Source organism: Lytechinus pictus, chromosome 11 (assembly GCF_037042905.1).
Source record: "Lytechinus pictus isolate F3 Inbred chromosome 11, Lp3.0, whole genome shotgun sequence".
Classification (NCBI taxonomy): Eukaryota; Metazoa; Echinodermata; class Echinoidea; order Temnopleuroida; family Toxopneustidae; genus Lytechinus; species Lytechinus pictus.
In genome coordinates this window covers 3,658,840-3,675,149 of record NC_087255.1, presented here as the reverse complement: position 1 = coordinate 3,675,149, position 16,310 = coordinate 3,658,840, and the positions used below count along the sequence as shown (strand labels likewise).

The following is a 16,310-nucleotide window of genomic DNA, read 5'->3' as shown; positions in this document are numbered from 1 at the left end:
TACATAGCATATATTTTGCATTGTCTGGTCTTAAAAATTGCTTTATTAGGCAATTGTTATTTGACTCGTGGAAGGTTGACATATGCCAGTTTACGTGTAGAAATCTTTCTCTTACGATACCCTTATGCATATGACATCAAAATCTCATAGCGCCCTCCCTCAGAGGATATAGGAATACGCATAAATGAAGGTGTCAGAGAAGGGCCAGCTCCAGATCATCAATGCATGCAAGGCAATGGCTCCAGCCTCTTAGATGGCGGTGTAATGACCTCAATGCATAAGATCTATACTGCATAGTACAGGAATGTCAGAGATTTTATGAGGATAAATTCTTGCTTATAAATTCCTTGCAAGGCATAGATTGAATATAATCATCATTTATTCCTATGCAGACATAGAAATCTTTCAAGACAACTTCCATTTTGCATGCAAGACACAATTTCCATTTTGTAGCATGTCACTATTCTATTTTATTTTACTATTACGATGATATAGTTTTCTAATGTACAATGAAATTTCCAGGTATAATTACTACCAGAATATTTGCTGTTTATTTGTACTAATTATTTTCAACATTTGCCAATCATAGCATTAAGTTTCAATTATGTCCATTACTGTATTTGAAGATGGTATGTGTCAGAAAGATTGAGAGCTATGTTTAGGCTTGGTTTTGATGTAAAAAGATATATATTTGAAATGTTATTTAAGAAATTTATTTGAAAAATGTGTTTACTGTCAAGAAGATGCAATAAAGAATTCTGCAAAAAAAATGGAATGTGAAGGCAATTTGTTTTTGTGTTAATTGTGTAGCAAGATTTAAATGGGATTTGACAAAGTGAATCAGATTATGTTTTCTTGTTTTTCTTTTGTTTGGGTTTAACATCAGAAAACCAGAAAAAAAAATCATGAGCACTATATTTCATGATCCTAACCAATTGTGATTTTGCCTATTGGCAACCAAAAATGGGGTTGTTTGTGTATGGGTATGTGTATGGTGGGGAGGGGGGGGGGGGGTTACTGGTTAATTGCCACTTTGGTATAAACACATTGTATACTGTCAGTTTGATCTCTTCCGACTTGGTCTAATCCTAATTCCCCTACTAACCTTATTTTTTAATTTTTCTAATTTCCAGAAAAGCATCAAGAATTTCATTTAATATCCACATAATCTAACGCCGCGTTGCTTATCATTATTTGGAAAATCATGGATCCGCCCCTGCATGTAATTACCATATGCGAGTTAAGAAACAGCTACCTTGACCCATTTGGATAAAACCCAAAGTAAGTACACTGCAATAATAACGATAATAAGCAACTTAATATAGTAATAATGATGATGATGATAATAAATATAATTATGATAATAATGACAAAATAAGGATAATGAGGAGGAGGAGAAGGAGAAGAAAAGGAAGAAAAAGAAGAGTACTAGAACTACAATCGTATCAGAACGATGTGCATGTATTGACGCATGTCTACTAAATCGGAATGAATTTGGATGAGGAACGGAGGCAGGGGAGTACTAACAAAAATTACATATTAATCAAATTGGATTTTGGCAGATTTTGCCTTCCATAGGAAGTTACATTCTCGAGTCAAACAGATTTCGTCCATTTTTAGACCATATGGCCGCTCAACAGAGAGAGAGAAAGACACACAGAGAGTGATAGGAATAAGCATAAAAATTTCCCTGACAATTCATTAACGTAACTCGGTGTAAACATATCAGAACGATGCATAATACGTTAAGTTCGTTTTTGCGTGAAACCGATGCCATAGACATTGTGTACAATTCTGTTGTTGATAATGTGTGCATTGTGAGTAGTATACCATGTGTTCAGATTGGCTTATCTTGAAATTTTCTGTTGTAACCTATGTTGTATTTGGTATCACTGGAAAGAGCATTCCAATGCGGTGACATTGATACCACTTTTATTTGTGCGCAAGCAATAGACCGGAAGTAAATGCCATATAGAGAAAGACATTAAAAATGAAAGTTTTGCACAATAATTTTAAGCTGACGTCAGCCCTTTGTTATGTTACGAAAGGTTGACGAACGGTTGAAATATATATCAATACTCATATCTGCCAAGTTAGAAAGAATAAGCTTCAATAAATAAGGAAATAAGAGCAAGTTGAAGTTGTGCTGGCATTTCCTATAGTGCATTTTTGCGTATTTTGCTGATTTTCAGATATTTCGTCAGTGGTAAGGTATATATTTTTCTAAATGGCATGAAAGGGCATATCTTGAAAACCCTAAATCAGCCATTCTCAATTACTTTTTTTGAAGCGCCACATTTCATGTTGAGAATCTGTAATGCTCCACTGTCCACTGCGCAAACCAGCAATGTATCAACGGAGGGGGTTCAGAGGCCCCTGGTGGGGGTCGAGGGGGCAGAGCCCCCAGACGTTTTGGAATATGAGGCCTTTTAAATTGCCCAGAGGGGCTCTAATTAATATCAACAGAAGAAATACAAATGCCAACAGACTACACAATATCAATATTAAAAGAAAAATGACCAGTGACTTTTTCACAACATACCAATAATAACACTAGTTCAGACTGTTCTGCCCCAGATATATTGGCTGAAGCAAGTGGCGTAATGAGTAAAAAAAATGAGGGGGCTAGATATGGCAGCTGAAGCAAAAATATTGAACTTTGCAATACAAATATCTATATTTTGACATAATATTAAAGGTCAAGTCCACCCCAGCAAAATGTTGATTTGAATAAATAGAGAAAAATCAAATTAGTATTACACCGAAAATTTCATCAAAATCGGATGTAAAATAAGAAAGTAATGGCATTTTAAAGTTTCGCTTATTTTTCACAAAACAGTGATATGCACAACTCAGTGACATGCAAATGAGTCAGTCGATGATGTCCATCACTCACTATTTCTTTTGTTTTTTATTGTTTGAATTATACAATATTTCAATTTTTACAGATTTGACCATAGGGACCGACTTGACTGAACCATATAGTATTAAACAATGCTCATTCCACATGTACAGAGAGGAATTAATCACTGTTTCACTTGACAATAAGGAGAAAATTTGAATATTTCATATGTCATATAATAAAATACAAAAGAAATAGTGAGTGGATGACGTCATCAGTCTCCTCATTTGCATACCGACCAGGATGTGCATATAACTGTTTTGTGAAATTAAGCGAATCTTCAAAATGTCATAACTTTCTTATTTTACATCCGATTTTGATGAAATTTTCAGTGTTATTTTTGTTGGATTTTTCTCTTTTTATTCAAATAATTTGTTTGTTGGGGTGGACTTGTCCTTTAAGAAAATAATACAATATTCCACTCTTTCCCTTTCCTTTTCTTTCCCTTTCTCCTTTTTTTTCTTGGCCATGAAACACTTGGGCCCCCCAATCGCCACCCCCATCTGTACGCCAGTGGTTGAAGCTACGTTCCCCGATTTTGCAAGGGTTGAAAATTAGGCGTTGCACTGCACTAACGCCCCAACTGCCCCTCTCTCTCTATAACTCACGTGCAGTATCATTCATTCAGTGCATGCAGGCAATCACGGCAGACAATGCATCTGAGCATACATTTATTTCACTTTTACAACATCGGATTTTAATCGGCTTCGGAAACAAAGTTTCTGCTTGTTATGTCCCAAATTCATAATCTTTTATGATCAGGATGTTCTTTGAATATCATATCATTTGATGTTTAACTCTTAACCAAAACGTATACTCTGGAAATGCAAAATTTCTCGCCGTTGAAATAGAAATCCTACAAACGGGGTTTTCAAATCACTTGTGCGGCACAAAAACTTTGTACAGCGTAGAATAAATAAGAAGGAGAACACCATCGATCCTCCATAATAGGGGTTATCGAGTGCTAAATTGGACAAAATTTGAGGAAACCAATTAGCAATTAAGTGTCAAATAAAGAGTTTTTGTTTTCTCTTTGTATTAAAATGATCACCAAAACCTTATTGCCAGGTTACTGGTAGATACATTTTTCTCCCTTATTTTTCCTTTATTTTTTATACCGGCTCCCAAGCGCCACTCCGCAAGGCTCGGTGCGCCACAAGTGGCGCGCGCGCCACCTATTGAGAACCCCTGCCCTAAATTAAAAAAAGTACGGGTTTGGCCATGCATGACGCAATGAGGAGCATTCAAAGGTAAGCGTTTTTTGAAACTTTAGAGGGCGCTATTCCAATGACGGAAGGTCAGTGATGCGTGAAAACTGACTAGTATGTATGATATGGTACCATAATTAATTCCTGTAAATATGAACTCGAAATGAATAAAAACAAGAAAGTTATGGCCATTTTACGATTTTTTGACTTTACATTTCAATAAATATGAAGTTTTTGAAGGAAGGCTATTTCGGATTTGCATTTAGGGCATGAAGATGGAATTTTGAAGGTCAGGTTAAGCATCGCAGATGATGGAGCAACTCTTTGACTATCTTTAGCAATTTGTTAGAAGTCTGTAGCATGCAGGATAACTGAGATATGAAAGAGTGAAGAATGGTATGCAAATGGACTTGAAATGGACAAAATTGCGCCTGGATGGTCATGCATGAGTGATTTTGGAAAATGGAAGACGAGGTGCACAACTAGGGATGCTGGACAACATGTCTATCAAATTTGGATGAATTTGGATGAGGGACGGAGCCAGGGCAGAGCTAACACAAACTACCTGTTAAACAAATGGGATTTTGTGGAAGAAGAAGAAGAAGACGACGACGACGGAATAGGAATATGGAACAAGAACAATGCATTGTCGCAATTGGGCGTCAATGCAAAGATTGCGGAATAGGAATACGGAACAACAACAATGCAGCAGCATTGTCGCCAATGCAATAAGATATAATAGCGCACGTATCCATCTTGTAAGGCGTTCAAGGTGCTCCTTCATTAACCAGGTTAAGCTAGTCTACCGATTTCGGTGCTCAAAGCTTTTTGAGGATCTACTTCCTTCTCGTACCCGTTACCACCCCGCGACAATTTGTGCAAAAAACTGACATCACAAATTGTCACCGGCCCCTGCACAAATTGTCGCCTAATTTAAACGACAAATTGTAGAGGAGCAGGGGACTCCACAAATTGTCGCCCTACTTAACTGACTTGCAGAGGCGTCGATCCTGGGGGGGGGGGGGGGGGGGGCGACCGCCCCACCAATGAAAATATTGGGGGGAGGCAAACATATCGTTTTGCCCCCCAATAATTCCGGATGTGCAAAAATAAAATAAGATTGTAATGTTCAGCAAGCGAGATTGAGATACACAACTCGTTCTTTATTTCAAATCGTTCTCAAAATGTCCGCTTTTCAGAGTGGAATATAACAATTTTCAGCTCGCACTTTGCGCTCGCATTATTAATGTAGGAAGATACCAAAAACTACCCATCATTTTTCATGAGTGACAAAACATGAATCGAGTGTCCCGTTGGGGTTTGAAATCTAATTTTTTAGGTTGGAATATCAAAAATGTTCAGCTCGCGCTTCGCGCTCGCATTATTTAATCGTTGATCTATCAAATTTGGATGAATTTGGATGAGGGACGGAGCCAGGGCAGAGCTAACACAAACTACGTGTTAAACAAATGGGATTTTGTGGAAGAAGAAGAAGAAGACGACGACGACGGAATAGGAATATGGAACAAGAACAATGCATTGTCGCAATTGGGCGTCAATGCAAAGATTGCGGAATAGGAATACGGAACAACAACAATGCAGCAGCATTGTCGCCAATGCAATAAGATATAATAGCGCACGTATCCATCTTGTAAGGCGTTCAAGGTGCTCCTTCATTAACCAGGTTAAGCTAGTCTACCGATTTCGGTGCTCAAAGCTTTTTGAGGATCTACTTCCTTCTCGTACCCGTTACCACCCCGCGACAATTTGTGCAAAAAACTGACATCACAAATTGTCACCGGCCCCTGCACAAATTGTCGCCTAATTTAAGGACGTTCCACAGTTAAAGTGAAATCCATGTCATTTTCACCAAACTTTGCACATAGATACTTTAGAACCTTAATATTCGAAATATGCAAAAATTAACATAGGTCCATGTGCTTGATTTTTTGCTATAGAACTTCAAAGTTCACCCACATTGATGTTCTTAAGAATTGCGCATTCAAAAGAATTTGGCATTTTTAGACCGCCCAAGATTACTACAATGAGTTTAAACCTGTATTACTCAGTCAAAATATATAAAAAAGTCATCAAATTTCGCAAAAGAGTTAATAATTGTATCGTTAAAATGGAGAATATATTTATAGTGCTATTTTTTTGCAATTTTAAATTTAACAGCACTGTCAGTTCTTAAAAATGGCGTAAAAGATAACAAAATCCCAATCTAAAAAATGTGAAATTTCAGTAACAAACTACAAAAGTACAATAAATGCTGCACTTTATTCAAAATCCATGTCATTTTCACCAAAATTTGTAGAGTTGTAGAGGAAGGTATACCTAAGAGGAACAAACATTAAAAAATAGGGGTTCATGTGCTTGTTTTTAAACTATCAGTATTTTTATGAGAGCAAATGTGCTTTTTAAAACACCAAAAATGCGCCGAATGCTTTGTATCTATGTGAAGAAAAAATCGAAACCACTCTACCATTTATTCAAACTCGGGGTAATATTCGTGATTCTTGGCAGCACTGCAGAGTAAAGTATTATGAAATTGTAGAGAGTATTATGAAATTGTAGAGAATCTTTTTTTGAATGGTCCATGGAATAATTCAATTTTTTAGCTTCATGAAATAACGCATCGGATCTGCAGTTAAAGTGCAGAAGATGAGAAAAATCAGCACATACCCGCAGCTAATTAATCACCTGTTCATCCATTGTGACGTCAGCGCGCAGAGTGTAAACTATGCGCAGATCATAATGCGCACAAACATAACTGTGGAACGTCCTTAAACGACAAATTGTAGAGGAGCAGGGGACTCCACAAATTGTCGCCCTACTTTACTGACTTGCAGAGGCGTCGATCCTGGGGGGGGGGGGGGGCGACCGCCCCACCAATGAAAATATTGGGGGGAGGCAAACATATCGTTTTGCCCCCCAATAATTCCGGATGTGCAAAAATAAAATAAGATTGTAATGTTCAGCAAGCGAGATTGAGATACACAACTCGTTCTTTATTTCAAATCGTTCTCAAAATGTCCGCTTTTCAGAGTGGAATATAAAAATTTTTAGCTCGCACTTTGCGCTCGCATTATTAATGTAGGAAGATACCAGAAACTACCCATCATTTTTCATGAGTGACAAAACATGAATCGAGTGTCCCGTTGGGGTTTGAAATCTAATTTTTTAGGTTGGAATATCAAAAATGTTCAGCTCGCGCTTCGCGCTCGGATTATTTAATCGTTGAAAAATGTATCGTCTTAATGGCTTACTGCAAAACTTCCTTAACAGGTCCCTTTTCGACCAGGCCAGAACGCACATTAAAAATTTCTGCTCACGCTTCGCGCTCGTAGTAATTATCTAGTTACATACGCATCTTGTTCAGGTTCACAAACATTGCCCAGAATGTTCAATTTTCAGGTCAAAATACATGAAATTTAATTATTTTTTAATTTTTTTTATCTCGCATAGGGCTTATGAGATTATTGCACATTAATGTTGTTCATAAAGTAAAGCTAAGAAATTACTGTGAGGACATGGGCGTTTTGCCCCCCCCCCAAAAAAAAAAAAATCACGACCAAGAAAAAAAAGAGAGAAAAGGAAAGGGATTATGGTGAAATATAATATTATTTTCCAAATATATCGCGCTTCGCGTTATCATTATTTATTTAGGCCTTGTGTTTTTAAGAATAAAATTTCGGAATTTCTTTAACTTCTACCCCCCCATTTTATTGATTTTTTTTTATCTTGGTGCCTTCTACAAAAGTTCAACAAGCCCCCCCTCCCCCCGTGCAACCCTGCTGAATAAATCACAGCTTCGCCACTGATGAGGAGATTGAGTCGATTGCTTCGAGATTGCATTATTCCCAAGAGGTCTCATTGATATTATTGAAGGCTATTCTAAACAACTAGTAAAGAAACTACAGCTCCCGTTCACACAATATTCTAGTAGGGCCTACTCTGGTGAGAAGTTATTATTAATGTAGGAAGATACCAGAAACTACCCATCATTTTTCATGAGTGACAAAACATGAATCGAGTGTCCCGTTGGGGTTTGAAATCTAATTTTTTAGGTTGGAATATCAAAAATGTTCAGCTCGCGCTTCGCGCTCGGATTATTTAATCGTTGAAAAATGTATCGTCTTAATGGCTTACTGCAAAACTTCCTTAACAGGTCCCTTTTCGACCAGGCCAGAACGCACATTAAAAATTTCTGCTCACGCTTCGCGCTCGTAGTAATTATCTAGTTACATACGCATCTTGTTCAGGTTCACAAACATTGCCCAGAATGTTCAATTTTCAGGTCAAAATACATATTGCACATTAATGTTGTTTATAAAGTAAAGCTAAGAAATTACTGTGAGGACATGGGCGTTTTGCCCCCCCCCCCCAAAAAAAAAAAAAAAAAAAAATCACGACCAAGAAAAAAAAGAGAGAAAAGGAAAGGGATTATGGTGAAATATAATATTATTTTCCAAATATATCGCGCTTCGCGTTATCATTATTTATTTAGGCCTTGTGAGATACCTCAATGTGTTTTTAAGAATAAGATTTCGGAATTTCTTTAACTTCTAACCCCCCCCCATTTTATTGATTTTTTTTTATCTTGGTGCCCTCTACAAAAGTTAAACAAGCCCCCCCCCCCCCGTGCAACCCTGCTGAATAAATCACAGCTTCGCCACTGATGAGGAGATTGAGTCGATTGCTTCGAGATTGCATTATTCCCAAGAGGTTATCATTGATATTATTGAAGGCTATTCTAAACAACTAGTAAAGAAACTACAGCTCCCGTTCACACAATATTCTAGTAGGGCCTACTCTGGTGAGAAGTTAAACCAAATTGAGACCCCCCAAAATCGCTCGCGCTTCGCGCTCCCATTGATATTACATTATATATTCATTGATTTTTTTTTCAAGAACACATTAAAAAAGTGGTCTTTAATTGCCTTTTTTTCAAATTTGATTATGTAATAAGATAATTCAAAATACATTTAAGGCATTTAAGTTAGCCTGGCCGGGAGGGAGGGGGCGCCATTTTTCGAAAAGTACACATGGGCGCCAAAAATCAGGTCAAATTTGGACCCCCCTCCCCACGAAATCTTGGATCCGCGCCTGGGGGGTGCTGCATGTGTTATTTTCCATAGGCAGCATGCACCTCCTTGAAATCTAGTGGTAAGTTGATAAATGACACAAATGTAATGAAAATGAACGACGTTTTGTAGAACCCCCCCCCCCCCACTTCAGAATCATCCGACACAGTACTTAAAATAGTGTTTAAATTCACCCTTATTCAGATCGGAATATCAAATAATTTCTGCACGCGCTTCGTGCTCGCATTATTGATTTTTATAATAAAAAATGTATTTGCAATGCCCAGATACTAGGTCTATTCAGATACGCAGCTTGTTTTTGGGCTACTCCGGGCTGAAAATATTTATATGAAATACAAAAAAAAAAAAAAAAAATGATAACAAATAGTTAAGTTATTTAATTCTAAAGTTTAGCAATATTTTATGAAAATGGTGATATGCATGTCGTCATGAATATTTAACAGGTAGGTTGACATGTGCGGAAATCTGTCCCAAAGGTAGGGGGACCAGGGCCTGGAAAATTTGACACGCAAAAAAAAAGAAAAAAAAGTTTTTCACCCAAAATGTAAGATCATTTAGTCCAAAAGGTATTATTTTGATTGTGAATTGATGTATTTTTCTCCATGAAAGACCAAAAATAGTAGGGGGATATTTGATATTGTGTCTCCCTACTATTTTTGGTAGGGGGACACGTCCCTCCCTGTCCCCTCTGGGATTTCTGCCTATGTGGGTTGAAGATGTCACATCCCCACTATCCTGTTTCTTGTGTTATTACATTGAATCAAAATTGTTTCATTTTTTCATACCAGTGTGAATGATATGCCTCCCTTATAATGTAATAGGTTGCAGGAAAGAATATCTAATAGACTAAATCGAGAAAGCATTTTCACTTATAGATAAATTTTCCTCTTTTTCTGGTTTGAAAATAAACAGAGATAAGTGTAAAGCCATGTGGTTGGGCTCGTTTAGAGAATCTCAAGATAAATATTTTGATATTGAGTGGCCAGAAAACCCAATTGAGGGTCTTGGAATTTTTTTTTTTATGATACTGATTTAGCTTTAAAGCTTAATTTTGACAGATGTAAAGGTATTGCTAAATATTTGGCGAAAACGTAATCTTACTCTGATAGGAAAGATACAAATTTTAAAAACTTTTGCATTGTCAAAGTTCATATTTTGTGCCTCAGTTTTGTCTGCCCCTGAACATGTGGTGGAAGAACTTGAGAAAATTATACATACCTTTTTATGGAATGGAAAAAAGAACTATATAAAAAAGTCAACACTGACTGCCCCTTATTCTAAACGGGGACTGAATATGATCGATATTCGTTCAATGTTTAAGGCACTAAAAATAAAATGGGTAGTTAGATTTTTTGATGAAGGACTTTCTTCATGGAAAATGTATTTTAATCATTTTATAAGAAAATATGGTGGGCATGCACTTATTACTCTATTGTAATTTTGATAAAAAAAGATTGTTTAAAACTAAAATTTGTACCCTCTTTTTATAAAGAGGTCTTATATGTCTATTTTGAGTTAAGAGATCTGAGTAACCATGATGCATTTTCTCATGAAAGTATTATTTGGAATAATAGACAAATAAAAATAGCTGGTGTGAGTTGTTTTGTGAAGGAATTGTTCAATATTGGTATTTGGTTTATACAAGATTTATTTGATGAAAATGGTCAATTAATCCCTTTTTGAAAGTGGCAACAAATTGGCTTTAAAAACTATCTTCTTTGGTGTTCAATTGTTTCTGCTATTCCACAGACAGTTAAAGCTCGTTGTTTCGAGAGGCGACATTTGTTAAAAAAGTTAGATATTTTTATAGTTTTTGTTAATACAAAAAAAATGTTTATATCAAAATTGTCAAACAAGATCATAAATATGATATTAAAAGAAAATAAATACCAAACCCCTACTTCTGAAATATATTGGAGATCAAGGTATGATATAAGTGAAGATGATTTTAGTCTTATTTATGAGTTGCCTTTTAAAGTTATTCCAGATACAAGAACAAGAATATTTCAATATAAAATAAATACAAGATGCCTATTAGTAAATGCAAAGTTAAAGAAAATGAAAGTTGTAGACAATGAGATGTGTTCTTTTTGTAAACAAGAACAGGAAACAGTTGAACACCTGTTGGTAGAATGTTCGCATGCTCGAGATTTTTGGAATGAATTTCTAAGATGGTGGCATACTAAATTTAAAAAAGAATTTATCCAAGTAAAGGATGAAGAGATTTTATTTGGAATTAAAAACAAGCAAGATGTGTTATTGAATCATTGCCTTATTGTAGCAAAGAAAGCTTTATATCTATGTAGATGTATTAATATCCTTCCTTGTTTTGACTTGTTTATCAGTAAATTAAAACAAGTGTACCAAACAGAAAAGTGTATTGCTTATAGGGACACTACTATGTATAGATTAAAAAAAAATGGAATCTATTAGATTTTGGGCAATGTAGACGAACAGACCTGTATTGCTTTTCTATGTTTCTTTTCTTTTCCTTTTGTTGTTTTTGTATGTATTTATTTTATCAAAATGTAACTTATCCATACTGTACACTGTTATTTTATATTGTTATTAAACTTGTTTTGTAATATGTGTATGAGATGGTTATACTTAATAAAAACATAAAAAAATAATAGACTAAATCAGTTGTCAATTCAACTGTTTTTGGTTCTTGAAGGGAAAATATTAAATAAACCTAATTTTATATAATAAAATACAAAAGAACAAGTGGGGATATGACATCATCAGTTTGCTCATTGAATATTAATGAAGACATGCTTAAAACTGTTTCACCGGAATAATGCTAATCTTTAAAATGCAATAACTTTGATATTCTTTGTCGGATTTTGATCAAATCTTTATTCATATCTCCGTCTGATTTTTCTTTATCTGTTCAAACCATATTACATTCAGTGTGGAGTTTCAGATCAGAATATCAAAAATTTTCTGCTCGCGCTTCGCGCCCACATTATTAATGTAAGAATATATCCAATACCCATCATTTTCTTGATTTACAAAACATGAATAGAATGTCCCAATTATAGGTCTAAAATCTCAATTATGTTTCCGCTCGCATCAATTGTATAGTTATATACTATCCTGTTCATGATTAGAAAAGTGCTTAAGGTGTCCTGTTTTTAGGTCTGAAATCTCATTTTCATTTCCGCTCGCGCTTCGCACTCGCATCAATTGTATAGTTATATACCTATCCTGTTCATGATTAGAAAAGTACTTAGAATGTCCAGTATTTAGGTCGGAATGTCAAATTTTTCAGCTCTCGCTTCGCACTCGCATTATTTGATTGTTGATATATGTATCGTCTTAATGGTTAACTGCAAACAGTCCTTATAACACTTCCCTTTCGATCAGACCAGAGCGTATATAAAATATATCTGCTCGCACTGATCACGTTCGCAGTTATTATTTGTTACTTACGCATCTTGTTCAGGACCACAAACATTGCTCAAAATGTTCAAATTTTCAGGACAAAATACATGAAATTCCCCCCCCCCAAAAAAAAAAAAATCTCGCCCTTCGCGCTCTAATTATATATCTATGTTCTTTTATAAAAAGAAAGCTAAGAAGTGACTATCATATACATGTATATATGTATATATATATATATATATATATATATATATATATATATATATATATATATATATATATATATATATACATATATACATGTATATGATAGTCACTTCTTATTTTGCCTCCGACGAAGATTCTGCTAGGATCGAAAGCTTAGGCCCCTTTTTGACTTTCTAATTTACTCCATTGGCTCTCTTTTATTAGATAAGCAGTTTTCAGCAGCTTCTTTTTGCCATTGATCTCCTATTCTGCTGTTGTATCACTCCCATGTGATCCTCCTTATCTAATTTGTCTTGTTTTATCCATATATGTTTGATTTTCTGTATTTGTATTTTAGTGTTTTCTTATTTACATTCCTTCCACAGTTAAACTTGCATAACTTTTTTTTTTCTTTTTTTTTTCTGGTATCTTTGTCTGGTCGATTTTACTTTTCAGCTTGATTTAATTAACTTTGTGTATTCTTATCATTCTGTTTTAGGTCCAGTTCAAATCTACTCGACTTTTCTCATTCTTTATATTTGATATTTTTTGAATTTCCATTTTCTTTGTTTTACACTTTTTTTTATTCTAGGTCTCTTTCAGCTTGATTTAATTAACTTTGTGTATTCTTATTATCATTCTGTTTTAGGTCCAGTTCAAATCTACTCGACTTTTCTCCTTTTTTATATTTTTATTTGTTATGAATATCCATTTTCTTTGTTTTACACTTTTTTTTAAATTCTAGGTCTCTTTTCTACCATGACTAACCATCTATCTTTATTTCACCAGCTCAGGAAGATCAAGCTGAAGGCCCTCAAGACCTCTTTTCACCAGGACAATTACAGATTTTATTCCCTCAATCGCATTATACCCACAGGCCTCCAACTTCATTGCACTCCTGGTCTCGGTACGCTCACACCTGAACTTCGCAAACGATGGAACCAGACCTTACATGGAGCTTCAGTTCGACTAATTAACATCCTCTCTGAACAGTGTATTGCTTCTCTTGATTCTTTTTCAGCTGACATCAGTAACCTGGAAGACGAACTACGTTCTTGCTGTACCCAAACCCAATGGCTTCAGTATAATGATGAAATTGAATCTGATCTCTCTAAACACAGGTCTCTCCTCACTGAACGCAGGAACAAGAAAATAGGCAACCTCACAAAGAAGCGACAACGGTCAAACAGATTTAGACGACATACCAACAACAATGATGCATCCCCCCATTTGGTTGTTAATCTCTCATCCTCCCCTCTCTCCCAAGCAGAAACCTCTCTTCTCTCTAAAAGTCTCAAGTTTTGCCCCACGCCACCAGAAGTTGAACAGATAGCTCTCAGCCAAGACCTCTCTACATTCTATCGCAGGATACGTCTCAAAGAGTTCTTTTTAGATGCACCCCCTTCTGATCCCGAGCCCTTCTACAAGAAAAGCACATGGATTCCACCCAAGAATAGAGTTCCTTCCCTTGAAACTTACATCCAAGCTGTCTCATCCCAAGTTCGCTCCACAGATACCCTCGACACCAGAGCACATGACAACCTTCCTCGAGAAGAACGCCAGGCTCTCTCATCACTCAAAAACAGGTCCGACATCATCATCAAGTCTGCAGACAAAGGATCATCCGTCGTTGTTATGGACCGCCAGCAGTACATCGATGAAGCCATGAAACATCTCAATAATCGATCTCACTATGCACTCCTCGATTCTGACCCTACTTGTAATTTCTCCCTACAGATCCAATTAACACTGAATGACATGAAAGAAGACAAGCATCTCTCCGAGAAGGCCCACAAATTTCTCTCCCCTACTAATGCTAAACCCGCCCGCTTCTATCTCCTCCCGAAGATCCACAAACCTGGCAACCCCGGTCGACCCATCCTCTCAGGAAATGGTTCCTCAACAGAGAACATTTCCCTTTTTGTTGATTACCACATTAAGCCCCTTGTCTCACGTGCACCCTCTTACATCCACGACAATCCAGACTTTCTCAAGAAACTAAATGACATCAAGGACCAGATACCCGAGACTGCGATCATCGGCACTTTCGATGTTTCTTCACTGTACACCAGCATTCCCCACGACGAAGGTATCCAAGCATCATGTGAAGCCTTGGCCGCCAGTGGCCATTCCAGTCCCCCCATATCCGATATCAAATCTCTGATGTCTCATGTACTAACAAAAAACAACTTCACATTCATGGGCAAGCACTACCTACAGATATTCGGTACAGCAATGGGCACCCGGATGGCTCCTTCATTCGCCTGTCTCTTCATGACCATGCTGGAACAGCAGATGTTAGATTCAGCCCCCTGTCGCCCATGGATTTGGTGGCGTTACATAGACGACATTTTCTTCATCTGGACCAGGGATGAAGATAGCCTCCATACATTCATTGACCACATCAATTCCTTCCACAGGACCATCAAATTCACTTCTGATTTCTCCCAACAGGAAACCCACTTCCTTGATGTCACAGTCCAGAAAAAGTCTAACGGTATCACCACTACCCTATACTCTAAACCCACAGATACCCACCAGTACCTCCACTCATCCAGCTGCCACCCCCGTCACTGCAAAACCGGCATCGCTTACAGTCAAGCCCTCAGACTTCGCCGTATCTGCTCCGAGGACCCTGATTTTTCCTTCCATGCCAGGAATTTGCAGAAACATCTCTGTGCCAGGGGCCACGGGGCCAGGGCAGTCCAACTGGCAATTAACAAAGTTCGTTCTCTCCCCAGATCTGAAGTTCTCAAACCAAAAAGTGACAAGGAGACTACCGACAGAATACCGCTTGTGACCACCTTCCATCCCAATCTACCCCCTCTCCGCAAAATCCTGTGTGATAACCACCACATTTTACACACTTCTGATCGTCTCCAACAGGCCGTTCCCGATACTCCCCTTCTAGCATACCGACGCCCACCGAATCTCAGGGACCTCATTGTTCGTGCTGAAGTGCCCTCCCTCACTAACCATTCTTCTCCCATACAGCAAGGCACCTTCAAATGCACCAGCAACAGGTGCATCATATGTGAAATACACTTTCACGAGGGCGACACTTTCACCAGCAACTCTACCAATCTGTCTCACCAAATCAAGGGCAACATAACATGCACTACCACTAATGTTGTATATCTCATCACTTGCAGAGTTTGTAGGGTACAATACATAGGGGAAACCAAGACCACACTCAAGAGACGATTCTACGGGCACAGATCCACCGTCAACACAGCAAAGCTGGACACTCCAGTTGGCCGCCATTTTAACCTCCCCAACCACTCCATCACTGACATGATGCTACAGGGCATCGAATCTTTAGGTACCCGTCCTGACTCAGTCCGTACTAGCAGAGAGAAGCTCTGGATGAGACGACTTCGCACCACCCAACCTCATGGCCTGAACATCCAAGAGGGGAACGACTGATTATTCTTTCCTATCCACTTTCAATTTATATATACATATAATTTTTCCCCTCAGCTCTTTTGAATAGTTACATTATAGTTTCTTCCTCTACTTTCC

At 37.3% G+C, this 16,310-nt stretch overlaps 1 protein-coding gene across 1 annotated transcript; it reads left to right on the top strand.

The window, feature by feature from the left end:
* Positions 1-13,547: 13,547 nt before the first annotated feature.
* LOC135155949 (uncharacterized) lies at positions 13,548-15,900 on the top strand. The gene is made up of 2 exons (XM_064106554.1): positions 13,548-14,851; positions 15,783-15,900. The coding sequence occupies exons 1-2, from the start codon at positions 13,548-13,550 to the stop codon at positions 15,898-15,900; spliced, it is 1,422 nt and encodes a 473-aa protein (XP_063962624.1).
* The last annotated feature ends 410 nt before the right edge of the window (positions 15,901-16,310 follow it).